General features: G+C 41.7%; 1 protein-coding gene across 3 annotated transcripts in view; it reads left to right on the top strand.

The window, feature by feature from the left end:
* Window positions 1–1841: 1841 nt before the first annotated feature.
* The window catches only part of LOC139474606 (uncharacterized), a 76893-nt gene continuing 54889 nt past the window's right edge, over window positions 1842–23845 (top strand). For all 3 annotated transcript variants that reach the window (XM_071257683.1, XM_071257692.1, XM_071257701.1), the window contains exon 1: window positions 1842–2592. In XM_071257683.1, the coding sequence (XP_071113784.1) occupies window positions 1966–2592 (627 nt within the window). In that variant the 5' untranslated portion in view covers window positions 1842–1965. The remainder of the gene's footprint in view (window positions 2593–23845) is intronic.

The following is a 23845-nucleotide window of genomic DNA, read 5'->3' on the forward strand; positions in this document are numbered from 1 at the left end:
TATGCGACAACTACGTTTTTGAGTTCGCCATAACCGTAGTTCTGTATTTCTTCTGCTTCTTTATTGAAAATCAACAACTGTTTACGTCTACGCACCTAAAGTAGACTGCCGCTGTATTTTACTTATTTTAACAAATCTAAATCCCCGAAGACCCCTCATTCGAATGTCATCGGCCTTTCACCCACCAAATTCACCTCTGCAATTATCCAACCCTACTGACACTACAGACAGGTCACAGGTCTCGATATATATCGGAATCAAAGGAGGTGGTTAAAGCCAATCCTCTTCTTATTCGGCGGTCAGTTGTGTAATGTTGCTTTTACTGTGTTAATAATAGGGCATATTTTAACCTGCTATAAGCACCCGCAATTTGTGAGAATGACACTCCGTGTCTAGAAGTCATGTCCCTCCTTCAATGGCCCCTGGTATATCCTTTCAGGTAAATTTCCAAGACAGGTATAATTATACGTGTAGTCTTCGACAGCGGACTTGTTCACACTGCTTCATGAAGTACACGTCAATGCTGTTTAAAGTCCCACAGCGGCACGCCCGGCGCTGCGTGTTTCCCAACGCTCCCCGTCCCTCTGGTGACGGTGAACTGACGTAATATTCCCACCACAGGCGATTACCTCCCTTATATTACTCCAGTTGAATTTGAAACACCTTGGTATTGCCATACTCCGACCGTATGCGAGAATGAGGGTTGTTTTACGACGCAAAGGCGAGATTTAATGCTTTACCATATCACTGCGACCTGTAAACAACCGGGAATTTGTAAAACTGTGAGAGACTGAATGAGTAACCACCCTCATCTTCACCCTCACGCTAATCCTTACCTTCACCCTCACCCTAATCCTATTCCTCACCCCACCCCAAACCTCACTTTACCCCCCCCCCCCCCCCCTAATACTAAACCTTACCCTAACCCAAACCCACACCTTCAGCCTAATCTGGGTACAATGTGTGAAGCCCATTTCTGGTGTCCCCCGCCGTGATATTGCTGGAATATTGCTAAAAGTGGCGTAAAACCATACTCACTCACTCACTCACTCACTCAACCTAATCCTTACCTAGACCCTCACCCCCACCCTCATCCTTAACCTCACTCTCTAACTTCTTTTAAATAAAAATTATGCGTGTTATCGCCATGTCAACAATCAATTCTGGTGTCACTGGGTGGTTCTGTCATCACTGACTGTCAGGGGAACCCACATTCGCGGATGGTCATCCTTTTAGGTAATACTATATTATCTATATTCGTGAATGAAAAAAATAATACCCTGGTATTAATGTTATGTATCGGTGGGGGTGTACAAACATAACTGGCTTCACATGCAAACGTTTATCATCGAACCCACGTACCAAGTTAACCAGCTAACGCACTCACAAATATGCTACCTAGTTCTATTTGAAGAAAATGCAGGGAGCGAAAACGTTCAGGTTAGTCAGTCCCGAGAGAAGTCACACCCGTTGCCATGGTTACATAAGAGCACATGTCATGACGTTCAGTGGGTCTACAACTCGAGCGACCATGTACACTGAATGACCCGCGCGCGTTCAGGGAATTCTCGCTAGATTGTAACACAATATCTTAATGACAACGACAACATTAAAGACGCTTGGATTCAATCTTTGAAAGATATAATCCGTAAAACATGTATGCATACAACCCTGAACTTAAATTGAACCAACATCATTACTTTAATCCAGCAACTCTTTAACTCTACAGAGGTAAGACTAATTTGCCCGTACCGACACTTTATAAGTCAGCTGTAAGGTTGTTGCTACAGTTCATGCCGTGTATGACACAGGTTAGACAGACACTACTTGAACGTATTGTGGGCCGAGGCAAAGACGATCCACTCATCACAGATAGAGAAAGTAAGATCGAGGCACTCTGTACAGATTATGTAGGGATTACCCTGCAAGCCAACACACCACAGCGTTGTTGTGCTGAGGGTGGGGATGGCGTCCTTGGGGGTAAGGGGGTCGACGGAGGAAAGTGCTCAGGAGGGAGGGAGTGACATCCTGGCGAGGTACCAGGACAGGATCAAGAGAGGAGTTACCTTTACAGAGACAGAGAGGACCGTGTGGGGGTCGGATGTGTATCCTAGCAGCAGAGAGAGATCGGGGTGGGGGTCGGATGTGTGTTCTAGCGGTGTGAGAAGGGACAGAGGGCTGGAGTACACCATTATACCAACGGGAAGACACTATCGGGAAAAGCGACGGGACGTGTTTGACAGAGGAACCACGTCCATTTATACGCCAGAAAGACGAAAACAGATTGAAACCATGGAACTAAAGGGAAGTAATGTTACAGACTCTAATTTTCGTCTGCCTCGGATTGTAGTCCGTGATGTGGTCGGGCGAGAGCTGGATACGTTCACGACGTTGCAGGAAGCTATATACAGAGCTCAGTGGAACGTACGGACAACGTGCGAGTCCCGTTCCCCGAGAGAATGGCGTCTCCCTAAAGCTCCACTTCCTTCACGACCAGACTACTCCAGACAAGTACCCCAAAACTCTACGACCAGACCGGAGTACCGCCGCACACCCCGGGTAGCCCAGAGCGCACCCCCGGGCTCAGTGGTGGTAAGTAAACTTCTGTTTTAGGTGATGGTGATAGTGTTGTATGTATTTGCACGCCAGGATGTCAAACACAAGGATCCAGTTTTACAAAGTGATCGTAGCGCTACGTCCATGTCAAAGTTTACTATTCAAAGAAGTGTAAGAATGTCTGATACTTTCTTATTACTACAGTTAATCTGTCATGACATGACTTATTTTAAGCAGTATATAACAATTACGATAGCAGTTGTGCTACGATCACTTTGTGCAAAACAACGCAGCCAGATACAAATACTAGTAGTAGTTAGATTTTCTAGGCATTCGATGACACGTACGATACGATATCTTACGGCTACGACTCCAAAGATTAATGACCCTCTCTGTGGTCTAGTGGTAGAGCGTTCGCCAAGGAGAGCGGAAGGTCCGGGGTTCGATCACCGGTACTTGTTGTTACTCTGTCTGGCGCTCGGCTTTAAGGGGAAAAAACAAGGACTCGTCGGCTAGGAGTCAGTATACTGTGTCTGAGTGGGTTGGGTTGGTTGGTTCGTTGTTTAACGCCGCTCTCAGGAATATTCCAGCTATATGACGGCGGTCTGGGAATAATCGAGTCTGAGCCAGACCATCCAGTGCTTAATTTCATCAGCATCGAACCACGCAATTGGGATCGATGACATGCATCAACCAAGTCAGCTAGTCTGACCACCCGACCTGTTACTCGCGTCTTACGACAAGCATAGTCGCCATTTACGACATGTTAAACTAAGCCATGGTATCCCAGTGGGCTAGTACTTTAAAATCGGCATCAGTCCGGACTAGTACAGGCACACACACCAACACACACACGCACACGCACACGCACACGCACGCACACGCACACACACACACACACACACACCCACACACACACACACTTGGAAGTGCTAAGGTGGCTTCTTGATGGTGCCAATCACATCCGTTTTGATTACATATTCTTTTCTGTTGGATTCAGATAACTTGCAAATCTGACCTCGATGGTATTTAATGTTTAGTTACAGTCAACTTGAAACTAAAGTAAAATAGAGGAAGTAGCATATGTATGCTACAGTGTAGATGAGATTCCAGATTCACACGATGTCGAGTTACCCGAGAGAAATTATGCTGCTTTTATAACTAACACAGCCCCATTATGTCCTAATTTTATATTTGTGATGTAGAGCTAAGCTCATACTATGAGGAGTGCTGAATACGGTCTCGCTACCTTGGATGTATAGTACACCCGTAACTGTTTGCATGTACAAAGTACAATGCGTTCCATGCCTACATGCTGCATTTGAACCGTATACACATTCATGCAGCATATTTCTGAGGGCATCAAAGTCACTAGATGTTCTCTGTTGATGGAACTGGACTGAATTGGTCACCAGGTACGTACAACTGTAAGGTCAATCCCAACAACCATCCATGCGGACGTGGTGTCAACTTCAGGAGATGATGCTCCTTCCTTTGCCATTGTTAAGATTAAGACGGGAAAAAAAAGACTCGAAGATGATCCAAGATGAGGAAGACCTCCAACTGCCACCATTAAGTAAAATGTTGATAAAATACGTGATATGGTTATGGACGATCGACGACACACGTCACAGAGCCAGTACAGTAGGCATCTAGAATGGGAGGGTTGATAACATTCTGAGGATTTTCCTGGGCATGACAAAGGTGCCAGTGCGATGGGTTCCAAGGCTTCCGAACATTCCAGGATCATAATATCTGTTAGAATTTACGTCGTTTTGAAGGAGACCCAGCTGGTTGTGTTGGGCGATTGGTAACCATGGACGAGTCTTTGGTTAACAGTATTAGCCAGAGACGAAACAGTCAAAGCAGAGGAGTTATCTACCGTCTCCCCCTCCTCCTCCACCAAAGAAGAAGAAGAAGGAGGAGGAGGAGGAGGAGGAGGAGGAGGCAAAGTCCGTTCCATCATCTGGCAAGAAGATGGCTTCGGTTTTCTGGGATTCCAAATGAATCCTACTGGAGGATTACCTCCCGAAAGGTCGTACCATTAATGGACATTATTAGGCAAATCTGCTTAGGCAACTATGTGAGGATATCAAGCCAAAAAGGTATATTGTTCCATAAGGACAATGATCTGTGCACAAATCTGGCTGCAATGTAAGAATGTAGCTTTGAAGTCATTGAACATCATCCATATTCGCCAGATTTTATACCGTCAGATTTCCACCTCTTGCCAAACATGAGGAAAGAACTGTCTCACACTCAGTATGCATTTCTGCTGTGGATGACTTTTTATACCGTTAGGGGTAAGCCATTGAGACCTAGGCGCATTAACATCGTTGACAAGAAACTGTGGACATCGGAGGAGATTAAGTTGAAAAATAATCAGCAACCAACTTCATCAACGTAGACCATCATAGTTAGGCTCAGAACTGTTCATCCACACCTCGTGGTTCTCAGAGTACACGGGGGACCCAGTCGCCTGAAGCGTCGCAGTTCGCTGTGCAAAGTTGCGTCCCTCGGACACGCCAGAAACTCTTGGTTTCGAATCCCTGTTCGAACCGATTACGTTTCCATCTTTGTCAGCACCAAACACGTGCTCGTGGATTTCACCAAAATGGTAGAGGTCTGGAACCTGTATCACTTCGGGCTCTCCTCCCACATAAGGCTGTTCAAAGCGGCGTTAAACCCAACTCACTCACTCACTCGTAGTTCTCACTCAAGACTGAAATGACTAACACCATAGACTGTAAGTCCCCTTCAGGATAACTCCAGAGTAAGCATTTACATAAAGGGGCCTAGGTTCGGCCAAATTTGCAGTTCTAACATGTTTGATTAAACAAATTCAAACAACACTATGGCTACTGAATCCAATTATATTACATTTCTATTAATAAAAGCGCGGAAACCATTTGTAAGCTGGCGTGCTCGAGCTTTAACTTTAATTGTTCAGGGCCAACTATACTTTATTAAACTACAAACGGGGGTAGAGCAAATTGTATTTTTTTAAATAATGTTTGATATTCAGGTCTGTTTGGGGTGAAAAATCAGTTCGCTGTTGTCGTTATACAAGACGCGTTACTCGCGTGAACATTTGGTATGATACTAAATCGTACAGCGTTCGTAACTTTTAATATAGTCAGTGCGTTATATCCGCGTTCGTTGTACAATGTCCTATATATTATTGAGATTAAAATATGTCTGAACATTCCTCTCATAGATAAGTCCAGCTACCCCGATACATTTAAACGTAGGAGAACTGAGAGACTGATCTAGATAAAGAACCCAGGAACCGCTTCAATCAACAATGTAAACTTCTTTCTCGTCAGACAATATAACGACATGCCAGTATAAAGGTGTAGCATTATTACTTGCATTCTTTGAAAGCATGCGTTTGTTCTGCATTTGTTTGTTGGTATGTATATGTCTGTTTGGTTGATATTGTGATCTGTGTTAGAGACCAACAGGCCCATTGAGAGCACGTCAGGTCAAACTGTTCCATATGCTTAAGCTGGTTTTATGTTGCATTTGTATACAGAAGGCAACAACGCTCACTGGTGACGCCCTTAGTGTTGTTTGTGTTCAGATAAACATAGGATAAATCACTTGCAGCGTTGGGAGAATACGTGTTCCCTCATGCTGAAATAAATAACCACTACAATTTGATGTATTTAAACAGCCAAATGAATGCATAAAGCGTACTATCTACGACATATGAGTGAGTGAGTGAGTATGATTTTACGCCGTTTTTAGTAATATTCCAATATCACGGCGGGGGACAACAGAAATGGGCTTCACAAATTGTACTCATGTCGGGAATCGAACCAGGGTCTTTGGTGTGACGAGCGAAAGCTTAAACCATCAGGCTACCTCACAGTACATGTTTAGGTAATGTTTGTGAGAGATGGGAAGAGATTTTTCGAGCACAGAAAGACATTATTTGAAAAAGACTATGTCTTGAAGGCTTGAGGAGACGCCATGTACAATATATATGTTCGATTCCCCGTCAGTGTACACTGCATACAATTCTTGGTGTCCCCGTCGCCATATTGCCGGAATATGTGCTGGAAGCGGCCCCGACTCTACTCACTCCAGACTTACCTCTACACTTCACTTGAAAGATTTATATAAGAAGAAATTGTACAAGTATGATCGTAGCTACTCTGCAGTAAGTTGTGTTGGTCTTATCTCTGTGGGGATCATAACTCACTGAGACAAGTTTAAGGGGAGAGGAGGGGCGTGGGCCCAGCGAGGGATCTTTGTTTCGAAGAAAATATGTTTTCAGTCAGCCAAACAAATGGTTTTTTTTCCATAAACAACACATTGAGTTTCAGGACATCCAGCACATAGTGAATCATTTATGTTGTTGTTTGTTTGTTTTTGTGTTGTTTTTTGTTTGTTTGTTTTTAGGGTTGGGGAGAAAGTCGGGGGAGCTAAGGACACATTAGTTCGGTAACAGATGATATTCTTTAAATTTATCCCTCACCCCCTGCATATTAAATAATCGGCCCCTTATTTCCAATTGTCAGAGGCTGCGTAGCACGTTTACCCTTGTGCCTATGTGTGTTGACAATGAACATGCCTATATTTGCTTAAACGTATGTCATGGAGTGCGGAGTGTGTTTGTGTGTAGTGCGGGGTCTTGACAGCTAAGATAAATGTTTGTTTAGGAGAGACAGGATGGGTGGTTAATATTGAAATATGATAAGACTTTTGGTGGCATCTGTAATGTATAGGTTAATTAACATGTTTATCTTTCGATCGAATTTCAAATAATCTTGAATTTATATATTACAGGAAGCATGGAGTCATGAATTTATGTAAACGCCGTTTATCAAGGCGAAGTTCCCATTGGCACATATGGGAGAGAGCTCCCTAAGTTGTGTCCAATCCCCATTCCTTATGAATTGAATAAATATGTTGAAATCATTTGACACATACAAGGATTCGCTAATCACGAGTAATAGACGGACAGACAGTACATGCAGTAAATTAGGCATTAAGGCCCGGATTACAATGCAGATTGGATATCAACATTTGTCACGTGATATACATGATTAGATTTTAAATCAAATTATACATTCCTCATTATAAAGACATGTTTTAAAAATACAGAAACAGCATGGATCACATCAGGATTTACACAGTTTAGCAGATCATTAACTGACGGTCTTTAAAAATACCTTGCAACATGGGGAGAAATGTATACCTTCAATGGGGATACGTTTCACATATAAGTAAGACATGGTATTCATCCTCTACTTTTCCGGGTGAACAGTTTGTACAAGTAGAATTCACAATATCACCGTCTTTGGACCTGCGACATATATTTACATTAAAATTGTGCAATAAAGTTCTAAGTTTACAATGAGCTCTGATTAAACTTTCATCGTTTAAACAAGTTAAGTATCTTTCAATTTGTAACAATGATTTTGCTTTGCTATAATTGATAAGATAAAGTGATTCGGAAATACTGGGCCGACTTCTTTCATATTTAGAATTTGAGAATAGATACAATGTTTCGTGTAATCGTTTAACCTTTTACGGGGTAAGAAATGCTATAAATGTTTATTTAAAATCTTTAGAAACTTATGATGTTACACCATTGGTAGCCCCAATTTTACCATTTAACATTCATGTACTTATGAAGAGTCCAAAGGGTTCAAAATACTACTATGATGTGCCATTGAGTTCAACATTTCAGAGGACATCAGCCAATCAGCAATGGGAAAATGAAATAAAATATTATATAGATCATGAATGGAAAAATATAAATGAAATACCCTTCCGATGTACTGATAGTGTGCAATTGCGTTGGCTTCAGTACAGAATCATTAATCAAATACTTCCAGTTGGTAAATACCTGTTTAAAGTGGGATATAAAGATTCTCCCTTGTGTACGAGTTGTGATAAAGTTATTGCTGACATTTCTCATGTACTATGGAATTGTGAAAACGCTAACTCTCTCTGGGCCGAACTTGAAGGATGGATAAATAATAAGGCGGAAATTCATATCAATTTCACCAAAGAAAACGTTTTACTGGGCTTTCCATTTAAAGGAAATGATCCATTAAATGCTATATGCCTTGTCGTTAAAGATACTATATTCAAATTTTATCTTAAAAAAAAAGTTGTCCTTCGAGGTGATCCAGAGAGAGTTGGCAAATTACTACTTTATAACTAAAGCGATAGCTTACTCTAACTGTAACTACAACAAGTTTGTGAAGTTTTGGTCCAGTTGTAACCATATCAACAAAAATACTGAATTATCTGAGTTCATATGCCCCCATGATGTATGATTCTGTTGCTGTTTTAAGAATCGCAGTATGAACATTAATATGTATGAAATGCTGTACGACAAAAAAAGTGGAATAATAAAAAAAAATTTAAAAAAGTTAAATATCTTTCAGTTTGTAACAATGATTTTGCTTTGCTATAATTGATAAGATAAAGTGATTCGGAAATACTTTGGCGCCACTGTTGACAAAATATATCCTTTAGTCTTTGCATAAATGAATATAAAAATAACTGTGGATCTCCCACTTCAAGGGAAATCCAAACATATGAAAAGTCACAAACACATAATAGATTTCTCACATCTGAAACCCAATTATTTTTACCATTATCGTCAAGTACCTTTAACATTTTGTAACACTGATATGCGTATCTATCAGGCATCATTCCAAGTAACTTAATCCAATACTTAACTTCCCGGGGGCACGGGGGCACAGGGGCACGGGTGGACCAGGCGCCGCGATTCGCTGTGCAGAGTTGCGTCCCTTGGGCACGCCAGAAACCTATGATTGTGGGTTCGAATCCCGGTTCGCCCCGATTATGTTACCGTCTTCTGATACGGTTCTACATCTAGTCTATAACGACCAGTGCTGCCACGGTTCTACATCTTCAGTCTATAACGACCTGCACTGCCACGGTACTACATCTACAGTCTTTGACGACCTGTACTGATACGGTTCTACATCTAAAGTCTATAACGACCTGTACTGATACGGTTCTACATCTACAGTCTTTAATGACCTGTACCGCCACGGTACTACATCTACATCCTAAGAGTGTGGGTTCGAATCCCGGTTCGCCCCGATTATGTTTCTAGGTTTGTCAGCACCATAGCCGTGCTCGTGGGTTTCACCGAAGTGGTAAACGTCTGAGACCTGCACCACTTCAGGCTTTCCCCCCACACTTAGCTGACACGCTAACTGGAATATAACTGGAATCCTTGAATACTGTTAAAAGCGGCGTTAAACCCAACTCAATCACTTAATTTCCCTTTATTGGCTGGCTACAAAAAGTACATCACGAGTAATGTCCCTTTCTATAAAGCGGAACCTCTACTTCTTGTGAGAGAAGTCCACTACTTTTTAGTGAGAGACATTACCACCTTCCATTGAGTCAAACTGGAAACTGTTGTTCCGGCAGCTGTTCCGGTGGCGGTACATACCGTCAGGTGTTTGACCTTTTCACATGCGGACGTTAGGAATGAAGTGTGTCCGAACTAACAAACTGATCTCCGTTGTAGTTCAGTTAGAATATAGGAAGGGATATGAATACATTGTGGATTAAAAGACATAGAAATCATTTCCATATACATAAGACATCTCTGCTAAATCCAGAGACAATTGTAGATTCCGACTATTCCAGGACCATGAATCACAATCAATATTAATGATATCGAGTCTTCGCGAAAAAGTGAGCGTATCCTGCCCATCGGTGGCACCCATCACAAACACATGCAGAGGCAAGTCAAATGTTCACCTGACAAATAACACGGGAACATATGGTACAAGTCAAAATAAAGAAATTGCATCGCATCATATTTTCTTTTACTGATGAGTCATATTTGGAAATTAACGAAGATCTGTTGCGTTTGATTCAGTCGAGGCCGTTTGGTGTGTTTCGTGGGTTGAAATTGGAAACTTTGCAACAAGTCATAATTAGTTGACTTGTTGATTGCAACTTGCTTATACTTTGAATTAGGCGGTTGAACTTGAAATCCGTATGTCAACTCTATCTTCAGTGATACTTCAGCTTCTAAAATGCCACCCATAGAAATAGTTAGCTCTTGTCAGGTTGTACTAGAGTTTGAAAAAGGTTCGAGCGTTTTATGACCAATCAGAGTCAACAGCCAAATAAAATCACGGAACGAGTTCTACATCTTCAGTCTTTTACGACCTGTACTGATACGGTTCTACATCTAGTCTATAACGACCAGTGCTGCCACGGTACTACATCTACAGTCTATAACGACCTGTACTGATACGGTACTATATCTAGTCTATAATGACCTGTACCGCCACGGTACTACATCTTCAGTCTATAACGACCTGTACTGCCACGGTTCTACATCTAGTCTATAATGACCTGTACTGCCACGGTACTACATCTACAGTCTATAATGACCTGTACTGCCACGGTACTACATCTACATCCTATAACGAGCTGTACTGATACGGTTCTACAACTAGTCTATAACGACCTGTACTGATACGGTTCTACATCTAGTCTATAACCACCCGTGCTGCCACGGTACTACATCTACAGTCTATGATGACGCGCACTGTCACGGTTCCACATCTACAGTCCATCACGACCTGGCATGTGGCTCGAGGTACATCGTAAGGTCAGAGGGGTTAACCACGTGTGGGTTAGGTAACAGTATTTAGCTCAGTCGTGCAGTAAGTAATTAACAGCCCGTTATAGGTGGATGTAGTACACAGAGATGAACCCGGTGTGGATTTCACCATCACGCTTTCTCGTCTCGAGAGTGGGAAATGCAATATATCTTGCTCGAACCTGATAAATTAAAACGCTCTGAAATGTAATTACCTTCACGACATTTACATAACAGAACCAGTACAGACACATGGCCTGGCAGTCTTATCAGTTTAAGCTTATTACATTTTCTTGAAGATAAATAAGTAATTTGGCGCATCAAGAACTCTGAGTCATTAAAAACCGTGTCTTACATTTATAAACGTTCAATGGCGATATAATGCATGTATGCAGGGAAACAGCTGGTACTGATGTCCAAACTATAAGATAAGACAAGAAAATATAGTGAGTGGGTGAGTGAGTTTGGTTTAACGCCGCTTTTAACAGTTGAATCACGGCGTGTCAGCTTAATGTGGGAGGAAACCCCGAAGTGATGCAGGTCTCAGACGTTTACCACTTCGATGAAACCCACGAGCACGGGTATGGTGCTGACAAACCTAGAAACATTATCGGAGCGAATCGGGATTCGAACCCACAATCATAGGTTTCTGGCGTGCCCAAGGGACGCAACTCTGCACAGCGAATTGCGGCACCTCAGACGAGTGCGCCACACAAATTCATAACAGTTACTTATCACACAAATTCATAACAGTTACTTATCACAAAACTTATCATAAAACCTGGCTTTAGATGGTATTAATGAATTCCGGGCCCTGTTTGTTCTCAACAACGACAAGCGTAGTCGGTGGCCAGAAGGAAGAAGTTGATACCCCGGATGTAAAACATGTGAGATTTCGCGCAATATTTTATTTGCTTTATCAACTATTTGCTGTTTTTTAATACTGCCGATGTCCTTGGGAGAGATGTCAATGGTTTTATTCGCTGTGTTACAGATTTTGAACGGTTTGATTTGTTGCGGACAGACAATTTTTTCCGAACCAGCTGGTGAATTTAAAAGCCAGAATACTTAAAATGAATGTTATGTGAGTGAGTGATGTTACTGAAATATTGCTACACCTATACTAACTCACTCACTGTCAATTACTGTGTACATGTCCTTAACATTGTGAAAGATTACACTTCACATAAAACTCCCCGACAGTGAACTATTACGCTATCTAATAACTATATGGTAGGGTCCCTCCTACTGGGTTCAAGGACTAGATTGTATTGTTGCGGAGTGGTTTGTGCCATTAAAGTACACTACACAAGGAGGTGGGTACTAGGGTGCTTGACACTGGGAATATTCAGTGGAAAACGTGTATGTAAAGGGTGTGGTGGTGTCTCGGTCGAGGAGCAAATTAATTGTTCTGAGCTTTTTCATAGGTGTTACTTTCATAACCACTTGAGAAATCAAATATGTCCATATGTGTTTGGATCAGTAAAATGAGGGGCAAAAACACTATACCTCTTAGCTGAATTTATCATGTGTTCGATTTTCAATTGAAAATATCTGCAGATAGCGATATCATATCCAAAAATGAACTTACTGGCGCTTCGTCAGCACGCAAAGAATAATTCTGGATGGCTCTAGTTTTTTAAAATTTAATTTTATTTAAAATTTTAACAAATAAAAACCCCACTAAATACACAACTGCTGATGGGTATCTCAGGCATCCCATCTTTAAAAAACAATAATTTGATTGCTTCAGAATACATTTACAACATTTTAAACATGGTAGGGGTCACGTGGTTGCAGATTTATATCATACTCAAGTCTTTGTTGAACCAATTTATTTTTACACAAATATACCCAGCGACAGATTACTTTTTTTTACATTGCAGGAATGAGCGATGGTTTATTAGGCCTAATCAAATTTAGCAACATTTCTTTCAATTTTCAGTTACATAAAAGACAAACTCGGTATACTTTCTTTTGCCCTTAAATTTACGTCATGGACGTTTGGATTAGTATATTTAAGTTGTTTATCTTGTGTGGTCCTCACTCTTTGCAAGTTCAAATGTACTCACATTTTTCCAATTAACCGTTGCGTTATAGGGATGTGCAAACACTATATCTGGGATCGCAATTTACATCGTGCACATGTGTAGTGTGTTGTGCTATTTTGCCTGTGCTCGATTAACTCTAATGTCCGACCGGGGGATATAGCCCGGGTGTGTTTCTGGTATCCCCCTTGGTACTGCTGGAATATTGCTAAAAGCGGCGAAAAACATATTAACTCACTGCAATATCCAACAATCTCGTCTCGATCGGATGACTCAAAGATAATATTCATATATGCCATGAACCTATAGCACAACAGTAGCGGATAATACTTGAAGGTGATTGGGAACATTTTTGAAGTCGATGATCCATGTGAATGCCATGGTTCCTTTTCAGTGGCACTTGTCTGGCAGAAGCTCTTCATTAAGTACATTACCAATTGGCTTAAGACGTTAGAAATAAAAACTATAATTAACAGATGTAAAACTTTACCCACACTATCAATGGTTCATTATATGTTTTAGAAATAATGGCCTACATAATTGTAATTTTCAATCAAACATTTTGAGTTTGAAAGTATATCTATATTCCAGAAGCCATTATGATGCCAAGTACTGTGGAAATGCCGACATCCGGTCTGGTACTTATGCACCATGGCTGTAACTTAGAAACAGATAGAGGGCGATATGTCGCCTTGGCGACAGTTTCCGTGTAATCTACAAAAATACAATAATGCATGCTATTTTCAGGAGCGAGGGTCTTTAATAACTTTGCACTAATGGTGTTTCCACGATCTGGTCAGCTACCATAGGTGTGCACATTTAATGTACTATACACTAGGGGTAGCGACAGCACTTGCAAAGACCTGTAAACATGTAAATAACAACTTTGAAAATGTGATAACTGATAATCTGTTGAATTGGTAGGTCCTTTCCTGACGTCTTCCGAATATTTAGTTACTGAATGGCTAAAATTCTTTTGTAAAATATATTGAGCATGTTGAGGGTTTTATTATAAAGTACATAGGAAACTGTAACAACGGGAGATGACTCAGACTTTGTGTATGTAAATTACATAGCATTTCCAAGCTCAAGTCATAAGTTTGCTAAATGCTACTTGGAGAATGAAGAGCATGAAAGAAGCATGACCATAGGACTACTAACGTGCGCATGCGCTTGACTTTATGATATTACGCATGCGCACGGACGGCGTCTAAAACGCGAGAACAAGAGAACGCGAGATCGCGAGAAAATGAAATGTCGCATTCTCGCGTTCTCGCGATTTCGTGTTTTTGTGGCCTAATTTGACAAGTCGAGATTGCGAGATTGCGATATTTTGCATCATGTCCAAATGTCGCATTCTCGCGTTGTCGACTTTTGACAAAAATGGCTATGTACCAAAAACACGAGAATGCGAGATCGCGAGATTTTGGCCAAATCTCGCGTTCTCGCGATCTCGCATTCTCGTGTTTTTGGCATATTTACCTCGTTTCTAAAGGTCGAGATCGCGAGAATGCGAGATCGCGAGAATGTCCCTTACAGTATTCCATAGCTAAGTGATATCTGTCACATCGTAACTAAGGACATTACCCTCACGTGTCCTGGTGACTTGAAGTGTGAGACGGTATCGACCTGTGAACGGCACATGGCTATCAGACATTAGACAGTATGTGTTGTCGTGTAAGGAGAGCCGGAAATTAGTAATGCATTTAAGTCATCCAGGATAATTATGGAAAACATTTAGAGTTCGAATTGCACGTTAATATGTTGCTCTATCTTAACTGTAACAATAGTCCACCTGAGCATGAAGTATGTGACTTGTATGTGACAGCTTAACAATGCCGGGGCCTACCCTTTACCAACTGCCCGACTTCATGTACAGAAAGAGACTTGTAAAGAAATTATATTTAAGCCTGTATTTTTTTATTCTTTAGACAACATGTCCAGCATATGGTAACATGGCAACTGCCAACACAACCACGCTCCCACTAAATGAAATCTATCTTTCAATTATGTCTATACATTAACTCTGGATCCCGTTATAAAAGGAACTTCTTATCTATGAGTGTGTCTTAAATCAAATCGTGTCATTTCCCTGCTGCTTTGAATAAGATATTGCAATAAGTGAAGTATGATAAACTGAGGCAGGAGAATATTGGCTACCTGGGACAGAAGTTACTCTATAGTCAGTCGGAGTTATGTATAGCAATGCTCTTGTGGACCTTCCATGGAAACAACATGTTAAGTGGGGAGGCGCGGTAGACTTTAATATCAACAGTGATACAAACACATTCATTTATTCTCTCGATCGACAAACAACTTATACGATTTGCGTGTTACGTTTGTGAGATTAACTGACGATCGTAAGACAGTATGACGATCAATTTTTTTAATGATAAAAAACAACATGTTGATGCATATGTTATGACAGGGAACAAGAAAGAATTGAATGTGGCGCGACATCTACTGTGATAAACACGCTGCTGACCATCATGCGTCACCTTTACCAATCAAACACAGCGCTAGGGGTGAATGGCCGACTTCACAGCGTTTTCTTTATTGCCTCTGAAATGGTAAGCAGAAATGACTTTGCAGCTTTTTTTAGACTAAAAGGGAGGCGATTCCATTCAAAATACCCATGGGGTGATATGAAGTCCGTGTTCTGTTTCAAAATCACATATGTCTGTACAGATATTATGTTTTAATGAACAGTGAGAAACTTTTAACATTCTTTCTATAGATTGAATTAGAAATGTGCCGTAAAAACAAATCTCAGCCCCTGAAATTGAAGAGTGAGTGAGTATGTTTTTACACCGCTTTTAGCAATATTCCAGCAATATCACTTGACGAGGGAACGCTTTAACCACTAGGCTATCCGACCGCCCCCTGAAATTGAAGAGAAAAAACCGTGACTCAAACAAACAACGCTCCCTTGGTCCACCCCTCAGTCCGCCTCTTACTGAATGTCAGTAAGTCAAACTCATATGTATGGCCTCCAGGTGTGCGCAGCATGATGTCCGACAAAGTTCATCAGGAATGCACATGGACAGAGTTCGTCAGTCGTTTTATGATGTCAGCAGTAATTATCACCTATTCCTCTCCCAGTGCTTGTACCATCTGTTTCCTGTTCACGGAGGACGGCGTTGGATGTTCGGGTCAAGAAGATCCCAAAGATGTTCTATGAGCGACATGTCTGGTGACAGGGCTCGCCATGGCAAAACATTGACGTTGTTCATGGCCAGAAATATTTACAATACGAGCTGTGTAAGGTCTTGCATTGTCCTGTTAAAATAGGATCTTGATGTTGCTCTTCAAGAACGGTAACTCGACGGGGCGGAACACGAGGTCAAAGTACCCAAGGCATCTCTCACCCAAACGCTAACTCACGCTCTCACACACTCACACACACAGACTCACACTATCACACTCACACGCTCACACAAACTCATACTCTCACACACTCACATTCACACTCTCACACACTCACACCCTCACACGCTCACACACTCACACTCTCACACACCCACACTCTCACAAACTCACACACTCACACTCTCACACACGCACACTCTCACACACTCACACTCTCACACAAACGCACACTCTCACACGCTCACACATACACTAACACTCTCACACGCTCACACACACAAACGCACACTCTCACACGCTCACACACACACTAACACTCTCACACGCTCACACACTCACAAACACACACTCACATTCTCACACGCTCACACACTCAGAAACGCACACACTCACACTGTCACACACACTCACACAGACACTAACACTCTCACACATTCACACGCTCACAATCTCAAACACTCACACATTCACAAACACACACACTCACACACTCACAAACGCACACACTCACACACTCACACACTCACACGCTCACACACTCACACGCTCACACTCACATTCACACTCTCACACTCACACTCAGATATTCACATTCACACTCTCGCTCACGCTCTACACTCACACTCACACTCTCACTTACACTCACACTTACACTCTCACTTACACTCTCACACTCTCACTTATACTCACACTCACACTTAAACTCACACTCACACTCTCACTTACACTTACACTTACACTCACACTCTCACTTACACTCTCACTTACACTCACACTCTCACTTACACTCACACTCCCACTTACACTCACACTCCCACTTACACTCACACTCTCACTTACACTCACACTCTCACTTACACTCTCACTCACACTCACACTCACACTCACACTCTCACTTACACTCTCACTTACACTCACACTCTCACTTACACTCACACTCCCACTTACACTCACACTCCCACTTACACTCACACTCTCACTTACACTCACACTCTCACTTACACTCTCACTCACACTCACACTCACACTCACTCTCTCACTTACACTCACACTCACACTCACACTCACACTCACACTCTCACTCACACTCACACTCTCACTCACACTCACACTCACACTCACACTCACACTCACACTCTCTTTTACACTCACACTTACACTCACACTCTCACTTACACTTACACTCTCACTTACACTCACACTCACACTCTCACTTACACTCACACTCCCACTTACACTCACACTCTCACTTACACTCACACTCACACTTACACTCACACTCACACTCACACTCTCACTCACACTCACACTCTCACTTACACTCACACTCACACTCACACTCACACTTACACTCACACTCACACTCTCTTTTACACTCACACTCACACTCACACTCTCACTCTCACTTACACTCTCACTTACACTCACACTCACACTCTCACTTACACTCACACTCTCACTTACACTTACACTCTCACTTACACTCACACTCACACTCTCACTTACACTCTCACTTACACTCACACTCACACTCACACTCTCACTTACACTCACACTCTCACTTACACTTACACTTACACTCACACCCTCACTTAAACTCACACTCCCACTTACACTTACACTCACACTTACACTTACACCCTCACTTACACTCCCACTTACACTCACACTCCCACTTACACTTACACTCTCACTTACACTCCCGCTCCCACTTACACTCACACTCACACTCTCACTTACACTCCCGCTCCCACTTACACTCACACTCACACTCTCACTTACACTCTCACTTACACTCACACTCACACTCACACTCTCACTTACACTCACACTCCCACTTACACTTACACTCACACTTACACTTACACCCTCACTTACACTCCCACTTACACTCACACTCCCACTTACACTTACACTCTCACTTACACTCCCGCTCCCACTTACACTCACACTCACACTCTCACTTACACTCTCACTTACACTCACACTCACACTCACACTCTCACTTACACTCACACTCTCACTTACACTTACACTTACTCTCACACTCACACTCTCACTTACACTCCCACTTACACTTACACTCCCACTTACACTTACACTCTCACTCTCACTTACACTTACACTCACACTCTCACTTACACTCACACTTACACTCACACTTACACTCAGACTCACACTCACACTCACACTTACACTTACACTTACACTTACACTTACACTCACGCTCTCACTTACACTCTCACTTACACTCACACTCACACTCTCACTTACACTCACACTCTCACTTACACTTACACTTACACTCACACTCTCACTTACACTTACACTTACACTCACACTCTCACTTACACTCACATTCACACTTACACTTACACTTACACTTACACTTACACTCACACCCTCACTTAAACTCACACCCTCACTTACTCTCACACTCCCACTTACACTTACACTCTCACTCTCACTCTCACTTACACTTACACTTACACTCACACTCTCACTCTCACTTACACTTACACTTACACTCTCACTCTCACTCTCACTTACACTTACACTTACACTTACACTCTCACTCTCACTTACACTTATACTTACACTTACACTCCCACTTACACTCCCACTCTCACTCTCACTTACACTTACACTCACACTCTCACTTACTCTCACACTCACACTCTCACTTACACTCCCACTCCCACTTACACTTACACTCCCACTTACACTTACAGTCTCACTTTCACTTACACTTACACTCACACTCTCACTTACACTCACACTTACACTCACACTTACACTCACACTCACACTCACACTCACACCCTCACTTACACTCACACTCACACTCTCACTTACACTCACACTCACACTTACACTCACACTCTCACTTACACTCACACTCTCACTTACACTCTCACTCACACTCACACTCACACTCACACTCTCACTTACACTCACACTCACACTCACACTCACACTACCACTCCCACTTACACTCCCATTTACACTCACACTCCCACTCCCACTCTCACTTACACTCCCACTCCCACTTACACTTACACTTACACTTACACTTACACTCTCACTTACACTTACACTTACACTTACACTTACACTCACACTCCCACTCCCACTCTCACTTACACTCCCACTCCCACTTACACTTACACTTACACTTACACCCTCACTTACACTCCCACTTACACTTACACTCACACTCACACTCATACTCATACTCTCATTTACACTCCCACTCCCACTTACACTCCCACTTACACATACACTCACACTTACACTTACACATACACTCACACTTACACTTACACATACACTCACACTCACACTCACACTTACACTTACACTTACACTCACACCCTCACTTAAACTCACACCCTCACTTACTCTCACACTCACACTCTCACTTACACTCCCACTCCCACTTACACTTACACTCCCACTTACACTTACACTCTCACTCTCACTTACACTTACACTCACACTCTCACTTACACTCACACTCACACTCACACTCACACTTACACTCACACTCACACTTACAATCACTCTCACTTACTCACACGCTCTGACACACATTCCCATACTCTCACACAGGCACTCTTTTCCTCTCACTCTTTCTCTCTCTCTATCACGATTCGCTGTGCAGAGTTGCGTCCCTTGGGCACGCCAGAAACCTATGATTGTGGATTCGAATCCCTGTTCGCCCCGATTATGTTTCTAGGTTTGTCAGCACCATACCCGTGCTCGTGGGTTTCACCCCACATTCAGCTGACACGAAGTGATATAACTATAATACGTTTAAAAGCAGCGTTAAACTCAACTCACTCACTTACTAAGCTGTGACACATTGACAGTTAAAAGCACAAGCTTGTTATGATTGTCATCCCCGCAAAACCGTCCATCCGTGCGTTCGTCCGTGCATTCCGGAACAGGTCGTGAAAACCTTATCATATTCCTTAAAAAAAACTTGGCACATAGATAGGTCTAATGATGAACTGGGACCTTTTTGATAGTTTGAGATTTAAAAAAAATAAAAATGGGTGTAGTTATTAATCAATATAGCTAGTATTCACAAGTATTTACCATTGCGCCTGATGCCGATGACTTGTTGAGGTTAGTTTGGGGAGCGTGCCTAGAAGAGTGTCCAGTATTGTATTTGCCCCCCCCCCCCCCCCCCCCCCCCCCCCCTACACACACACACACACACACACACACATCCTCATTATTTCATTATTGCCAACACACGCTTATAGACACCGAACACGTAATGTGTATTAACATGGTATCCCCTGACCTTTCCCTCAGGGCGTGTATAGCCAAACTAACATTATGGATAATACAAGGATATTTATATAACTGTATATTTGTAATACAAAAATAAATATTCAACCATTTAAAAGTTTGTTTACGATCTCTGAATGCATTAGTATTCATTAAATATCGGCCTTACAATAAATACCCGGCAACATTCTTGTTGACCCTCCTCTGTAGTCCCCCCAAATAATACGATCAGATATATCCCCATTTGCCATGGGTGAGCCTGATATTAAAGAATTGGATATGGAAGAGGGGAAGTAGTTTGAGCCTGATACTCAAGAATAGGATATAGAATAAGGGGTGTCGTTTAAGCCTGATACTCAAGAATTGGATGTAGGACACAGGGTTAAGAAAAGTATAGTGATCTGAGAGAGGCACCTTGAGTTTTTTCCAAATAAAGTTAAATATAAAACTGTAATAAGATAACTGGTATTAAAACATCTGACACAATAATGGGGATCGTTCTTAACCTGACATTTCAGAATAGAAAATGAGGAAGAGGGGTTGAAAACCTTTATAATACAAGATATGTTTGATCTTTTCTGTAATCATTTTATTTCAAAACAAGTGGAGTCATTTGGTCCCAGTAGGGGAGTTAGCTGAGTCTAGAGGGAGTGTTTTGAGCCTGGCTAGGGGAGTCATGTCAGCCTAGGCCCATATGACTCTCGAGTAATTTGAGCCTAGAGTCAAATTTAGGGGGAGTCGTTTCAGCCTACTACACTGGCAGTCGAAGATAACTCTGTACTCTGGATATAACAAGCGGGTTACATATTGAATACACATATAACATGACAGTTAAATTTTCAATTAAAAAATATAACTGCCATCTGTTTTAATTCAAATTAAATATATTTGCAATATGCTTTGTTCCCGAAATATTCTGCTCACAATCTTAATATTTGTTCAGTTTTATTCATAGTAAAGACAAGATATGTTATGAATGACAACTTCTATTAAATATCTTGTCTATACTGTTACTTACCATCTTCTAAAAATGCCAATGAAACAGTTCAGTCCTTTTCACTAGTAACCTTACACTCGGGATTTTCTATTGTATGTGTGACTATGTGCAGGTGTTCGGCTCGGCATGCTCTGACATGCGTGCATTAATGGACAACGACAATAAACCCAGTGCTCAAGGTTTGTAACGTTCGTAGGAACACGTTCACACCTTACGTCTTGCAATAACATGTATGAAGTAAACAAGTTCTTTTGGGTGTGTTTGTGTCACGAGTTGGTCGTAGTAGATTTTGATCGAAGGTGTATAAGACCTAGTTTGGCAGAATAGGTCTGCATAATTAAGGAAATGGGCAAAGCTTTCGGAAATCGTTTTAAATATATGAGATGTGTTCATGAATGTGCACGTTTCCAATGCGTGCATGTTTGGGACTCACAGCAGCTCCATAGGTAGAAGTAAGGCTAAAATGTGGCTAAAGGGCTGATTTCAGAGGTTTCCTTGACACAGTTTCCAACTATTTAAACGAAAGCCATTATTATATAGCCATTGCTTTTCCTGGCACAAAAAAACGGTTTTAAGCTCCAAATACCTGGTCCCATGATGACTAATTTTTTCACATAAAGGGTAAGTTTTTCGACAGGATAAGTCCAACGGATAAAAACGATATCCGTTGGGGTCGTATGCGGATAGAGATGCAAATATCAAAGGTCAAGTAGGAAACTACTTTCAGCGTTTACACACATGGCGTCGCCCTTGTCATTCAACGATCGAGTTAGAATTAACCATCGGGAATCAGGAGAAACTACTACTACATTATCAAAAGAATAATCTACTATAAATTGTTTAATAAGCATTACTTAGAAGTTGACATGAGGATCTATACCGAAACGTCGCCTTTCCAGTATTAAAGGGAGTAGGGGTGGCCCAGTCGTTTAAGGCGCCGCGATTCGCTGTGCAGAGTTGCGTCCCTTGGGTACGCCAGAAACCCATGATTGTGGGTTCGAATCCCGGTTCGCCCCAATTGTGTTTCTAGGTTTGTCAGCACCATACCCGTGCTCGTGGGTTTCACCGAAGTGGTAAACGTCTGAGACCTGCATCACTTCGGGCTTTCCTCCCACATTAAGCTGACACGCCGTGATATAACTGGAATACTGTTAAAAAGGGCGTTAAACCCAACTCACTCACTCACTCACTCCAGTATTAAAGAAGTTGTTATCCATAAATTGTGTCTATCTTGTCAATAGTCTTCTATAGTCAACACCAGTGTCTTACTGTGACGTAGCTATGGCACTTTACATTCTTTATTATATTAAACATGTGCAGGTGTGCGGCACGGTACGTTTTGGCGTGTGTTTGGGTTAATTGACAACGTCATGCCCCCTCCGAGCTCAATATTTTTAACGCTCGTCAGACGTAAGAACTTAAGAACTTTACGTCTTGCAATAATATGCATGAAGTAAACAAGTTGTTTTTTGTATGTGTTTTTGTCACGTGTTGGTTGCAGTTTGATCGAAGGTGTATATAAGACCTAGTTTGTCAGAATGGGTCTGCATTATTCAGGAAAGTTTTCGGAAATTGTTGTTAAATATATGTTATAAAGGTTGATAGTTTTTATATGCCTTTCTTTATGGTTTATAACATACTAAAACAAATATAGCCTTTTTATTCGGCCTAAATATATTTTTATGGCCCCGAGATAAAAAAAACCCAAAAAAACAACAACTTACAAACGTTATCAAAACGTTACTAGACTGAAAACAGTCGGCGAAACACTGCAAACATGAGGTTCAAAACACGACTATTATTACCTGTATCAATTACATCACCATCGAATTACCATCGTTTATTGAAATTTAGCCACTCTCAAACATGGACGTATACATTCTTTGGCCCGGCATTTTAGTTTGAATTAAACAAGTGTATGATTCCCTCATCCGTTAAAGAATATTTTAATAC

This window comes from Haliotis cracherodii, unplaced genomic scaffold (genome assembly GCF_022045235.1).
Source record: "Haliotis cracherodii isolate W230 unplaced genomic scaffold, xgHalCrac1.p SCAF_1, whole genome shotgun sequence".
NCBI classification, from domain to species: domain Eukaryota; kingdom Metazoa; phylum Mollusca; class Gastropoda; order Lepetellida; family Haliotidae; genus Haliotis; species Haliotis cracherodii.